This window comes from Marmota flaviventris, chromosome 10, assembly GCF_047511675.1.
Source record: "Marmota flaviventris isolate mMarFla1 chromosome 10, mMarFla1.hap1, whole genome shotgun sequence".
Classification (NCBI taxonomy): domain Eukaryota; kingdom Metazoa; phylum Chordata; class Mammalia; order Rodentia; family Sciuridae; genus Marmota; species Marmota flaviventris.
Genome location: NC_092507.1, coordinates 8,300,950 through 8,315,449, shown reverse-complemented (window position 1 = coordinate 8,315,449; position 14,500 = coordinate 8,300,950). Strand labels below are relative to the sequence as shown.

The following is a 14,500-nucleotide window of genomic DNA, read 5'->3' as shown; positions in this document are numbered from 1 at the left end:
AAAAAATAATCCAATAAAATAAAGGGATGTTATCCATCTACAACTACAAAAAAAAAAAAAAAAAAAAAAAAAAAAAAAAAAAAAATTTAAGACTACATAAATATTCCAAAATCTAAAAAACTCTGAAATCTGAAACACTTCCGGTCCCAAGCATCTCAGGGAAGGGACATTTTAGCTGCCCTAGTCTGAAAATCAGTCGAACAAATTACCTGAACTGGATTGACGAACTTTCCTTCAATCTTCATGATGCTAGAGGTCCCCAGGTCATCTGGACTAAGAGAGAAGGTCAGTTCAGACTCTCTCTCAATAGGGATCTTTTCCAGTTTAAACTGAATGGTGGTGTTGTTCAGGATGTGAAAAGCTGACAGAAGAGAGGAAATGACAGACTATTAACACTAATCTTACATTATTATTGCTGATTAAGTGTGGAGTGTATAAAATACAGCCCATGAGTTATTCTTAGACTTGAAGGGCAGGTCAGCCTAGCATCAAGGGGTATATGACCAAAAGCAAACTTTGATGACTATCCCAAGGCCAAACTGGGAGAAGAGATAAAAGGTAAGATTACAGGAAAAAAAAGAAAAAATTCATGACATGCTTTATTTGGCAGCTTTAAAATATGACGTGATAAACATACTCATCCAGTCCAGGAGACTACATTAAGCTTCTCTTTGCCTTCCAAGCTGATTTTCCAAACCACATTGCTCATCCTTACCTAGCATTCAGATATAGATGGATCCCTTTTCTTGGGCCTAAATCAGAATCAAGGTCAACAGAGGATCTAAGTAAACAACTTTTATCCCAAACAGAGAAAGAAATCTTTCAGTATGTATGTACCAGAAGCAGTGAATTAACATCTGAAAATCATAGAAGGATAAGTTTTCAAAGTCTTCATTTCTTCACCAACAAAACCATGCTCTAGAGCCCACATGATTTTTTTAGATGCAAAGACTAACAGATTGAGCAGGGCATGGTGGCACATGCCTATAATCCCAGCGACTCGGGAGGCTGAAACAGGAGGATCTCCAAAAGCCAGCCTCAGCAATGGGGAGGTGATTAGCAACTCAGTGAGACCCTGTCTCTAAATAAAATACGAAATAGGAGGCTGGAGCTGGGGCTCAGCGGTAGCACACTTGCCTGGCATGTATGAGGCACTGGTTCAACAACTAAAAGATTTTTTAAAAAATACAAAATTGGGCTGGGGATGTGGCTCAGTGGTCAAGTGTCCCTGAGTTCAATCCCCAGTACCCTAAAAAAAAAAAAGATTGGGGGTTTGACTCTGCAGTAGGGCATCCCCTGGGTTCAATCCCTGGTACCTTAAAAAAAAAAAAAAAAAAAGACTAAAAGACTGAAAAGATTGAACTGATGGCACTAGCTGATTAGAGTTAGAACACAAATTCAAAATCTATTCCTCACACCCTCTTCCATCCAACCCATTATAGGGCATGGCAGAATACTAGAATATTCTGTATAACATCCACCAACTATGTTTCACATTCTATTTATGCTAATCCCTTGAGCTATCATGAGCTAAAACATGTATCTAGGAAAAAGCAACAGTTTAGAAAATTTGACCAAATTAAACAACACTAACCAAATCCATCCACTGAAGCTTCTCTACAACTGAGCAACCATGCAATTTCCAAAAGAGAACACATTTAGTAAGTCTTATTTTGGGCTGGGGCTGGGGCTCAGTGGTGGAGCGCTTATCTAGCACGTGTGAGGCACTGGGTTTGATCCTCAGTACCACATGAAAATAAACAAATTTTTAAAAATAAAGTTAAAAAAAATCCTTGTTTTGCTAAAAATGGTATTAAATGGAAAAAGATGAAAATATACCAACGTACTATGAAGCATTCTGTCAAAATTTTATCATGATTTCTAAAATATTAACTGGGGACAATTCCAGAACAAAATGTTTTTGTTGCTGTTTTTAGTGAAATACTACACAAGCTGGGTTTTGAACCTTTAAACAAAATTAAACAGAAACTTATGCCCCTTACCTTGACCTCTATGCAGAGATTCAAAGAAATCATGTCGGGTGAAATGCGCTTCCTCTTGACTGTTGGCACTGGCCGAGCCAGAGGGTGGACAAAACGTCCGATTTACTTCAGCCCCAGCACCTTCTCTGCCCGCCAGTTGGGTGCAATTCAAAGAATACAGTTTAATGTCTTTGATTTCCACCTGCAGACGGTCACTTCTGGACTCGTCATCTCCTGCCACAAAATTCTGGATGAATATCTGTCCCAGGTGTCCTACCAACAACTCAGGACTCCCTGGCTTCCGGGGGATAGAAACAACTGGAGATTCAATGTAGATGTTCAGGATTAGCTTTACGGTGTCGGAATGACAAGAAGTGAGGCCAAACCCATATATTTCATTTTCCTCTAAGATAAAGGGTTCCCGGGACTTCTTTGGAGTCTCAAAGAGGGACACCATCTCACTGTACTCAGCAGTCTTGGTAGCTAACACTGTGGTGACTTTGGTGGCTGCACTTTTCAGCATACTTCGAAAATTCTCTTCCAGTTCATCCATGGATAATGTCAGCTCCTTCAGGAATTTGGCAGAGTGATTATAATGTAGGGAAGCCATCTTCAGGTTGAGGAAACACTCCTGTTTAGATTTCTCAACAAACGTGAAACTCAACGCTTCAGTAAGGGCTGCATCTTCCATTCTGACAAACACCGATTCAAAGTAGCCAATGTCACTGACAATATTTTCATAGCCTGCAGAATTCCCAATGCTGACAACATACTGGTTCTTAACATTATCTTGTGTCAAATCCATAAGCTGCAAACAGCCAAGAGAACCGTTCACATCAAATGTGCTCCCCATCGAGACATTAACTTTGGTGCCACCTACACTTGCAGTCGCGATTTTCCTACCATGCTTCTCTCCGTTTGCCATCCCCACTGTCCGGAGGAGCAGTAAGTTAAGTCTGTGGATCTCCACTGCAACCTCGGTATTTTGTTCATATGTAGATTGGTAAGTCCCTTGTTCTCTAAAGCTTCTTTCAAAATCAGTCATTAAAGGCTGAGGGCTCAAATCATCTTTCTCCTTGGGGAAGGATTTTTGAAGAAAACCAATCAGCTCCACAATTGTCTCTGGATTTAGGATAATATCCAAATTATTCACCTGTAATGAAATCACCTGAAGAGTGCTGTCTAAGTTCATTGAGGGGCACTCTGAACTCACAAACTGATATTCCAACTTAATGAGAGACTCTTGTTCTTTGGTGAGAACTTTGTCAAGTGAAACACTAGTTGCAGATCGGTCATTCAGGGTGGTTACATCAGTTAAGGAAGCCACATTAGGTCCAGAGACAGGAGATTGTGCCCTGCTATCCCGGAGGCTTCCTGTTGGAATATCAAAACTTAAGTTCTTATGTGAAGCCATCAAAAGGTCAAAATCAGCACCATAGGTCTGCATGGTGTCCACCAGGAGCAAACCATGAACAGTGAGTGAGACTTCAGCATCATAAGGCCTCTTCACAAAGTGAGCATTGGTACCAAATACCTTGAGCACAGAAATGTACCTGCCGTTGCTCTCAACACCAAGCTGCATGCAGTTAACCTTAAACTCAGCCAGGAGCAGCTGCGATTCCACCAGAACCTCCCGGGTATGCTGCTCCAGCATCACAATGCTCTGGGTCAGGTTCATTACCGAGTCCTGCAAACTTCCCCGCTGTCCTTCTTGGGGGAAAATCTTCTCTTTAATCTGAGTGTCACATGTCTTCATTTCTGGGGTGGTAAGGAGAGCAAAGCAATTCTTTAGAGCAGATATCTTATCCTCATTGATGTGGATTTTTAAGTCTGGTAAGTTGCCTGAAAGCACGGCCCCTGGGTACTTGGGATCTGAAGTATAAATCAGTCGCCGTTCTAGCTGCAGATGAACATTGAACTTCTCCACCACGTGGGTCGGTCCCACATCGATATCCTGGACATGCTTCCAGTTGTCCTTCACTCGCCCAACCATGATCTGGAGGTCCATAAATGACAGCGCGTACCTCTCGTACATCTTTGTGTTCATCAAATGTGCCTGAAGCTGCTCCTCACTGATTTCCACTCCAGGAAAAGGAGGTGTTTTCTCTCCATTGCTGCTGCTTGTCTCAGGAGGTGGGGTGTTGGGAGGTGTGGCGAGAGGGGTCTTGTACTCATCATCACTGAACTGATTCTCCTCAGAGGCTGACCCGTCCCCACTTGTCCTTTTGGAGTCATCTGCAGAGAAAAGAGAGAAGACTCAAAGAGTACCTGCTATTTTCTTCCTCCATCCTTTACTATAATGATGATGATGAAGAGCAGAGATTCAGCCAACCCCAACATTTAAACAATGGAGGACACTCCAAGCGTAACATTCTGTATTGTCATTAGTAGCCATGTGAACTTGGCTACTAATGTGAAAGTGTGAACTCCACAAGAGAAAACGCATGACTATGAGGACAGCTGGAGAGCAGCTGAGGCCCGGTGTGTGGGGTGCAGCACCTTCCCAGTCTCGGGCAGCATGGCCCGTCCTATCACCAACCCCGGCCACTCTGTGCTTGTCTGGCTTTTCCCGTCTTGGCTTGTTCATTTTGTTTCCCCCACTAGAATACCCTGAGGGAAGGGAGGCGTCGGGCATCACGCTCAGCAACAACTCTAGAGCCCAGATCCAGGCCTGGTGAGCAGAAACTGCTGAGGGTATGACGTTCCCCGGGCACACCCGGGATCCTCTCTACAGCCAAGTAGCACTGAGACAGCCACGGAGCGCGGGGCTCAATCACGTGCCCTGTTCCACATTACGTTTCCTCAGTTCAGGTGGGTGCTATATGCAGCTGAGCCACCCTTCCATTCAGGCCTAATGCCCTTTTAAAATTCCCCTTTGCACCCAACTTCCCCTCCTCTTCACGCCCCCTGCCCTCTTCTCCTTCAGGTCTACTCAGTGAAACTGAGGTTGGAATGGGCTGATCTGCTCAGTGCCACCCGCTTTACCCTGTGAGCCCTCATTCTTTCCTCCCGCCTCAATACACTCAGATCTAATGAAATTACCTTCCAGGTGTCTCTTTTTATATGCTACTAACAAATAGGTTAAAACCCTATTCCTGAAAGTAAGCACTGGGAGACAATGTTTATTAAAATACACAATGTCACATAGAAACACAAATAAAAACCACAATATGACACTACTTCACAACTACAAAAACAACAGTCACAGTGATGACAGAGTGCAGACACCAGCAAGCTCAGCTGCTGGTGGCAATGTGACGCTGCAGCTGCTGCTGAGAAGTCCATAGCTCCTCAAAATACTAAAGAGACTTGCACAGGACCCAGCAACTCCACTCCCAGGTATGTGCCCGGAGAACTGGAAACATGGTTTTCTACACAAAAATCTGTATATGAACATTTGCGTGTGAATATTCATTGAGTGCTATTCATAACAGTCAAAAGGTGGACAATCCCAAAGTCTAACAAAGAAGGGTAAATAAACTGCAGTATATCTATACAAGGGACTATTATTCAGTCAAAAAAGAAATGAAGCACGGACATATACTATAACATGGATGGACCTTGAAAATGTTATGCTAAATTAAAAGCCAGATATAAAGGGTTGCATATTGTATTTCACTCACATGAAATGTTTAGAACAGACGAACCCACAGAGACAGAAAAAAAACTAGTGACTGCCAGAAGCTGGGGAGGAAGAATTTAAGAGACAATGACCACTAATGAGTTTGTAGTTTCACTGGGGAAAGGAAAATGATCTGGAACTAAACAGTAGTGAGAGTTGCACAAATTCACCAACACGACCAAAATAACCATAGATTTTTTAAAGTGAATTACATCAAGGTACAGCTATTATTTTAAAATTCACAGTTGAACTGGGATGTTTAAACATGTTATATGCACTACTGTGAAGCAAACATGTTACATGCACTACTGTGAAGCAAACACGTTACATGCACTACTGTGAAGCAAACATGTTACATGCACTACTGTGAAGCTTGCTTTGTTCAGCAGACAGAGCAGCCCACCAAGACCTGTCTCCCCACTTCACACTGGCAATGTACCTTGGGAATTTGTCAACAGCATTCTTCCCAGATCCACAACAACTAACACGGGATTCTTGAACTTGAAGTCATCAGGGAATATCACCTGAGGGGCAGAAATGTCTAGCCGCACAGTCCACCGTTTACTTTCCTCCTGTGAAAATGAAACAAACCTCTGTTGTGTCGTGGCTGTGACTGTGAACTGAGGGCTGCTCAGTGCTGTCGGTACTCCCGAAGCCCTGCCCAGGGTTGAGTGACATGGTCTCTCTGGGATTCTAGCAGAAAGTCTATGATAAAGCCCATGAAAGCCTGAGGCCTGGAGACACCACCATGGCCAATATCTGAGGTGGAGAGAAAAAAAACCTATAAATTATTGATAACCGTACTTGCATTGATGATCCACAGGTTAAGAAAGATTTTGTTTCTAATTTGCAGAGCTTAGCACTTTAAACTATTACAGAAATTTGAAATTCAAATAAATGTAGAAATCCACAAAAAAAATTGGGGGAGGGGGTTATTGGGGACTGAGCTCAGGGGCTCAACCACTGAGTCACATCTCAGCCTTATTTTGTATTTTTTTAAGAGACAGGGTCTCACCGAGTTGCTTAGTACCTTACTTTTGCTGAGGCTGGCTTTGAACACAGGATCCTCCGGCCTCAGCCTAAGATTACAGGCATGTGCCACCGCACCCAGCTTACCAAAAAGTTCTATTTATTCACAGACATTGGTAATCATGAACTTCGTGCCAAAATAACTTGAGGAAAAACGTAAGTTTTGATGTTCAAAATACAAATAACACACTGATTCATGAATTTGTAAACTGTTCTTCTTTGCAACTAAAAGCAGCCTCAATTATATGCATATGGTAGAAGCTAACTGATACAAATGTTACCAGAAACAACTATCTTTTGTCTAAGATAACAAGAGGACACTAATTGTTATAATTTGTGTTGAAACACACAAGACACATGCAAGAAACAGGACTAATTCTCTGTCTAATACACCAGGACATCTGTTTGGAACATGGGGCTCCCTTTCCACCTGCAGCATGTACACCACACAAGAGAAGCCACTCCCTTTCCAACTACTCCACCTACTGCTGCCTCTTGGAGGTGCACCACCACAGCACGCTGTGAGAAACAAACCCTTCCTGGACTGTTGAGCTGTTTCCTGGCTCCACCTGTCCATGGTGTCCTCTTATCAGCTGGTCACTCAGTGACCACAGATGGTGACAAAGTAATCATCATAGCCTGAGATAGAATCCAGCTTTTTACTTCTGGGGTAAACAAAAAGAGTGCTTAAGTATTCAGAGATCACAGGACAAGGACAAGGGCAAGTCCTGAAAATGCTCCCAGAGCCATACGGAAGAAACTCTATCTAGTTACAGTGGTTGTTTTTTTTTTTTAATTAATTAAACTTTGACTGTCAAAGACATGAGATTTCTATTTTATGCCAGCTGACAAGGACTTCATATTTTCAGTTCACTTAATCAGTACAACTGATTACAGTAGATAATGAACTTGTCAAAAGAAACTTGCCCAGGGCTGGAGGCTCAGTGGGAGAACACTCGCCTCACATGGCCCTGGGTTCCGTCCCAGCACTGAAAAAAAATAAAAAAGAAAAACTTGTTCCTTCCCCCATCCCCAGTGTTATGTGAGGCCACTTACAATGAAATCCCCCACCAGCAAGCGGTCGAGGGTCTGTCGGATCTCTGCCTTGGTCTGCATCTTCAGCTTGTTGTACTGTCTGCGGGCAGCTTCAGCAACTCTGAGCTCAAGTTCAGACTGATAACCAAAACCTACAAGATTGGAAACACATAGCACACTCAGAATTTCCAAATGGTTGGGTGGATAGACAAGAATTTCCACCAGAGCTAAAATACAATCAGTAACAAAAGCAGCTCCCTGGGGCTGGGGTGATGGCTCAGTGGCAGAGCACTTGCCTCGCCCGTGCGAGGCACTGGCTTCGATCCTTAGCACCACATAAAAATAAATAAATAAAGGTATTGTGTCCATCTGCAAGTAAAAAAAAAAACCACAGCTCCCTGCTCTGCCATGACCTGTGTGACACAGGATAACAGGCATGAGGTAGAGGTGGGCTCCGGAGTGCCAGGGGTGGGGAGGTATATGAGGGAAGGTACCTATGCTACAGAATTTCTTGAAGCTTTTTCTGAAAACTAAATTTCAAAATCCTTACAAAGCAAGACATAAGAAATTACACAGGAAGAAAAAAAGTATAATTTAGAGGGAAATGCCTTCTTTACTGTCAGTGAGAACAAAGAAGACACTACATTCATGGCTACTGCTTACATGAAAAAAATCTCAAAAATTGGGCAAAATCTACAAGAATGTCACTGTTATAAAGGAGAGAGGGATTATGTTTCATCACCCACTCCCTGTCAAAAAGAGGGCTCTTTCCATGTCACTGTCTTAAGTCATGTGGGGGAGCAGAGGGAGGCCTAACAAATCAATGACAATATTTAGAACTTCGCAGCCTACAATGCAGCACCCAGCAAGTGAAGGAGGCTACAGACTCTGTGACCTGGAAGGAAGTTCTTGAACATTCCTCCTCATCCCTGATCTAGAACATCCTGGGGAGCCAAGGAAAGTGCCAGCATAAGAGAATGAGAAGAATGAAAAACTTCATGTCAAAGGGAGGCAAACAGAAAGTATGTATGATGTTGATTTCTCTGGAAAAGAGACTGTCCAAGGACACGCACGCATCCAGTTTCTAAGGCTGACCCCACCCATGCCCTCCACAGGCCTTACAGACCACCACAAGCCATGTGAACATCCAACCTTGCCCACAGCACCAGCACTGACAAGAAAGATGTTTTTTAAAAGTAACATAAGATCAAACAAACAAAAAAGTTAACCTGAGGTATGAACCTTTCCCTTGTAGAAAAAGTCTGCTACTTTTTTAATAGCCTGGGGATTATATATGATGTTCAAGGGCCTTGTGCTGACATTCAGCCGCCTCTCAAAATGACTGTGCACTGGATTTCTCTCATACAGCATCTCAAAAACTGGGTCATCTGGGTCCGCAGCTGTAAGAGAGAAGAGAAGAAAGAAAATGGAACATAGCAAAACAATCACCATATTCTAAATAGACCTGTGAGGTACTGCGGTGGGGGGATGTTTTCTAAATTATTTTCCAATCAGTTCACAATTATGCACATTTTAAAAACAGAATCTGGTCTAGGGGGGTAAATCAGTGGTAGAACAGCACTTTCCTAGCATCTGCAAGTGAGTTCCATCCCCAGCGCTGCAAAAAGGGGGGGAAAATCCTATAAAAACAGAGAGGGGCTGGGGTTGTGGCTCAGCGGTAGAGCGTCCGCCTGGCTCCTGTAATGGTAACCAGACTCTGTGGCTTGCAAGGTTGGCCTAGTTACACCAAGGTTAATAGTCGTTAAAAAAAATAAATAAATAATAAAGGTATTGTGTCCACCTACAACTAAAAATATTTTTAAAAAAACAAGAGTCCCACCCAAGAGTGCCAGGAGGCCTCCACGCCAAACACTCACCTACACGGCAAAGCACTCTCCCCCAAATTAAGCACTCCCTCTTTTACTTCTGATCAAAGACAACTGATCTGTAATAATGACATTTTTAAGCCGTGGTTTTAGGAACATATGACAGTTTACCAGGGTACTGATCACTTCTGTCTGCAGATGTGGTCTGAAGACCAAAAGACTGTGAGACTCTGCCAACTTCTTTTTGCTGTAAAACACACATACAAAAAGCTTCAGTGCCAGGGCGAGAGGGGACAATTCACTGCAGACACACATATAGCTGACTCACTGCATCACTGCCCCCAGCACAACTGCGTCAAAACTCACTTCACACAGGGTTACCGAATACTTGCAGACTTGTTTAGGTTTTTTTAAAACCTAGTAAGACCAAGTCTGTCCATTTTCAAAGACAGTGTGCTACTTACTGCCAGTCTTGACTGGCAGTCAAGAACAGTAAGTGGTTGCTAAATGACATTGAACATGCATAACTTTTCCAAAGAATGTTTTCCCACCCTCTCTACAACTATCCCCTCACCTCCCAAAAAGAATTATGAACAGGTTACGATGGCTAAATATTCAGTTACCCAGGCCATATTTTTGTCAAATATCTCGTAGTTAATACAGTATATTGTATATAAAAAATTACACATATATGGAAAACTTGAGGTGGTTTTCTTCTGGAGTCCTGAAAAGATGAGATTGCCTACCGATGAATACGTGAATACATGAAAATGACTGCCAGATACAGAGGCAATTTGAACACTAATTCTGAAATGCAGAAAATAGTGGTGCTCATGGCATTTTCTTCCAAAACAGAGCAAACTATTCCACGGTGTTTACAACGTAGGAAGGGAGAACATGCAGTCTCACCAACATTTTCTCTCTAAAAGATTGGAGAAATTGACCTGGCCCAGCCTATCAGTCTGAAGATACCCAAATGTCAGAATGAATCAGGTTAACATCATTCATCATTTGCCTAAAACAGACCACAATTCACCACCACCCAAGATGATAAGCCAGGCCACTGTGGTACCTACTGGATTAGGGAAGACCAGAAGAGGAAACATGGTTCCTTCCGTAGCCAGGTCTCGGAGAAACAATCCGCCCAACCGGACTAAAAGCAAGGAAGAATTTCTTCGAGGAAGAGATTCTGCTAGAAGTTTTACATCTACAAAAGATAAGTATGAGAGCTGGGTTGTGGCTCAGTGGTAGAGCGCTTGTCTAGCATGTGTGAGGCACTGGGTTCAAACTTCAGCATCACATAAATAAATAAAATAAAGGTATTGTATTTAAAAAAAAAAAGATGAATATGAACTGACATCATGCTGTGATAGCCTAACATGTTTCTAAAAATGTTAAATATATTACAAAGTACTTTTAGATACCATGAGCTATTTGTCCATGAAATTAGAACCAAGAAGAGGGGGGAAAAAAGGGGGGGTTCTATTCTACCTATGTATCTATAAATACACAAGAACTGTTAGAAGTTTCCCAGAAGAACAACTTTTAAACTGAGTCTTTATAATTAAGTTCAAGCAATCTGCTAGTACATGCTAAGTGCATGACAGTTCAGCTCTCAAGATTATGAAGTCAAATTGTGGCCTTTTTTTTTTCCCACCCTTCTTGAACTACTGAGGCATCTCAGATAAGCTGCTGTTTCATGAACTGAAAAATCAGAAAAAACAGTCAAATAAAAATCAGAAAAAAACAAAATAAAAAAAAAAACAGTCAAATAAAATTGGTCCTAATCATGCACAGATTCTATATGTACACATTCATCTACTCCTGCAAATAAGTTTGTAATCTCAAAATCAATACTCGTGGCACTTTCTTGGTCATTCAGACATAGAGCAGCAGAAAGTTTGAGTCACCCAATTAATGTGCACATCCCCAGCTGAGTTCAAACAAGACAGTGCTCTGCCTCCTTGTGTTAGTTCTCACAGGTGAACAAGTGTCCTTTACCTGGCCTACTTAGAGAGCTGTTTTTTCACATTTTTTGGTGTTTTACTTTTTTCAAGGCTTTGTTATTTAAAATGACCAAGTGGGGCTAGGAATGAGGCTCAGGGGTAGAGTGCTTGCCTAATAGGCACGAGGTCCTGGGTTCCTCCGCCAGCAGCGCAAAAAATAAATAAAATAAAATGGCCAGGGTGGTGCTGATGTGCTGCTAGCACATCCCTAAGCCTTCTGGAGGCTGGCGTGCACTTTACAGAGGAAAGACATCCTTCAGATCAGCTTCACCTGGCATGGGTGGTAGTGCTGCAGGCTATGAATTCAATGTTACTGAATCAACAACAGATATATATTAAATAAGATGTTTTTAAACACAAACTCACCTTTGGAAAAAAAAAAAGGGGGGTATGTTCTGATGGGCTGACAAATGCCATGATCAGAGGCTGGCAGGAACCTAACCTGTATGTCCCCCCCCCTAGAGGCAATGGCTCAGCCAGTGTGTGGCAAGGTTCTAGTTCATAACTACCTCGAATGAAGAGAACCAACTGGACATTCCCCCCCACCTTTTGAGAGAGACGGTAGCGGCTGGTTCTTTGAGGCAGTACCTGAAAACTCGAGCTGCATGAACGCACTTTCACTCATCTGAGGATCTCCCTGCTCCATGTGCAGCAGGGTCACTGTGCCTCGCTGCAACTGCAGATTCAATTTAGCAAAGACGTGATCTCGCTTCGTATACGTGTTCATGCATGAGGCATCCGCAGTGGGGTCAAAAAACTCCTCGGTGCCTAAGTGGTAAGGGAGAACAGGTAAGAAAAAGTATGGGACAAAAACCATACAGCCAGGCACGCTGACCACAGTAATGATGACCCTACTGTTTCCCTTTTTTAAAGAACAGGTGACTATTTAGTGTGCTAACATAAAACAACCCTGTTTTATCAACTTATAATCACAACAGGTAGCACAGGACTCACCACATTAAGGCTATCCAGTGAATGGTCTGTGTCTGGGTTTTGCAGGACAGTGGCCACTTAACTACATGTGGCTTATGTGGCTGGTACAATTAAGAAAGTGGATTTTTATACAAATGGCCAACAAATATGAAAAATGCTTACCATCATTAACAATTAGGGAAATGCAAAGCAAAACTACACTGAGATTTCATCTCACACCAGTCAGAATGGCAGTCATCAAGAATACAAACAATAATAATGCTGGAGAGGATGTGGAAAAGAAACAACTTTACACTGTTGGTGGGACTGTAAATCAGTGCAACCACTGTGGAAATTAGTATGGAGGCTCCTCAAAAGACTAGACATGGGAGTGGGGTTGGCTCAGTGGTGGAGCATTTGCCTTGCATGCAGTGAGGCACTGGGTTCGATTCTTAGCACCACATATAAATAAAACAAAGGTATGACGACAACTAAAAAACAATTTTTTAAAAAGACTAGGCATGGAACCACCATATGACCCAGCTATTCCACTCCTCAGTATTTATCCTGAAGAACTAAAGTCATCACACCACAGTGATACACACTCACCCATGTTTATAGCAGTGCAATTCACAATAGCCAAACTATGCAACCAGCCTAGGTATCCACCAATGGATGAACGGATAAAGAAAATGTGGTATACATACACCGTGGAGTTTTATTCACCCATAAAAAAAAATGAAATTATGTAATTTTCAGGAAAATGGATGGAACTAGAGACTCCCATGTTAAATTAAATAAGTCAACTCAGAAAGTTAAGGGTCTTATGTTTTTTTCTTATAAGCGGAAGCTACAGAGAAGAGAAAGGTGGGAGAGGATCTCCTAAAAATCAAAAGGAGATCAGTAGAGGAAAAGGACCAAAGGGTGAGAAGCAGGGAGGGATGGGGAAAGCTGGGGAATGATACTGGCCAAATGACACTGTTATCTTGCATGCATGTACAAATATGAAACAACAAATTCTACTGTTAGGTCTAACTATAATGCAGCAATAAGAAAAAAGGTAGAGAAAAGTAAAAAACAAAGAAACTGGATTTTTAGCCAGACACGGTGATACATGCCTGTAATCCCAGCAGCTCAGGTGGAGGAGTCAGGGCAGGAGGGCCACAAATTCAAGGCCAACCTTAGCAACTTAGCAAGACCCTGTCTCAAAAAAAAAAAAAAAAAAAAAAGTGGGAAAAAGTGGGGGTGGAGGGGATCTGGGGATGTGATTCAATAGTTAAGCAACCCTGGGTTCAATCCCCAGTGCCAAAAAAAAAAGGAAACGATTATTTATAATAATTATTAGTATTATAGGCACATGCCTACAATCCCAGAAACCTGAGGCAGGATGATCACATGTTCAACTCAAGGCTAGACTCAGGAACTTAGCAAAGCCCTCAGCAACTTAGTGAGGTCCTAAGCAACACAATGAGACACTGTCTCAAAATAAAAAGAGCCAGGTGCAGTGGCGCATGCCTATAATCCCAGCATCTCAGGAGGCTGAGGCAGGAGAATCGAGAGTTCAAAGCCAGTCTCAGCAATGGTGAGGCACTAAGCAACTCAGTAAGACCCTGTCTCTAAATAAAATACAAAATAGGACTGGGATGTGGCTCAGTGGTCAAGTGCCTCTAGTTCAATCCCTGGTATGAAAAATAAATAAAATTAAAATATAAAAAGGACTGGGGATGCAGCTCAGTGGTAAAGTGTCTGGTTTCAATCCCCAGCACTATAAGAAAAATAAATTAATTAATAAGCAAAAATAAAAATTATAATAATTTTTAAAAAGGGTAATGATATGCTCAGAGTTACAGTGCCCCTGGGAGTAATCCCCAGTACTGAAAAAAAGAAAAACTATATTTTTACTTATATTTAACTTTAACCTAAATAATCATTAGTGGCTATGGCTCCCAGACTGGACAGCAAGGCCTAAAGAGAACTTTTGGGCTGCTAGTCAAGCTTTGGAGTTTCAAAATTTGTGAACATGCTCAAATTTAGCTCTCTGACAAAAGTCGCTGCTCAGATCTATTCAAAACTGTGCCAACATCCTTG

General features: G+C 42.2%; 1 protein-coding gene across 6 annotated transcripts in view; it reads right to left on the bottom strand.

The window, feature by feature from the left end:
* The window catches only part of Vps13d (vacuolar protein sorting 13 homolog D), a 242,140-nt gene that overhangs the window by 196,069 nt on the left and 31,571 nt on the right, over positions 1 to 14,500 (bottom strand). For 5 of the 6 annotated variants that reach the window (XM_027947656.2, XM_027947657.2, XM_071617354.1 and 2 more), the window contains exons 13-20: positions 12,089 to 12,268; positions 10,571 to 10,701; positions 9,666 to 9,741; positions 8,898 to 9,068; positions 7,690 to 7,820; positions 6,044 to 6,176; positions 2,004 to 4,217; positions 210 to 361 (exon numbers count right to left, since the gene is read on the bottom strand). In XM_027947656.2, the coding sequence (XP_027803457.2) occupies positions 210 to 361; positions 2,004 to 4,217; positions 6,044 to 6,176; positions 7,690 to 7,820; positions 8,898 to 9,068; positions 9,666 to 9,741; positions 10,571 to 10,701; positions 12,089 to 12,268 (3,188 nt within the window). Of the gene's footprint in view, positions 1 to 209; positions 362 to 2,003; positions 4,218 to 6,043; positions 6,177 to 7,689; positions 7,821 to 8,897; positions 9,069 to 9,665; positions 9,742 to 10,570; positions 10,702 to 12,088; positions 12,269 to 14,500 lie in introns of those variants that run through there. The other variant, XM_071617355.1, reaches the window with a different exon arrangement.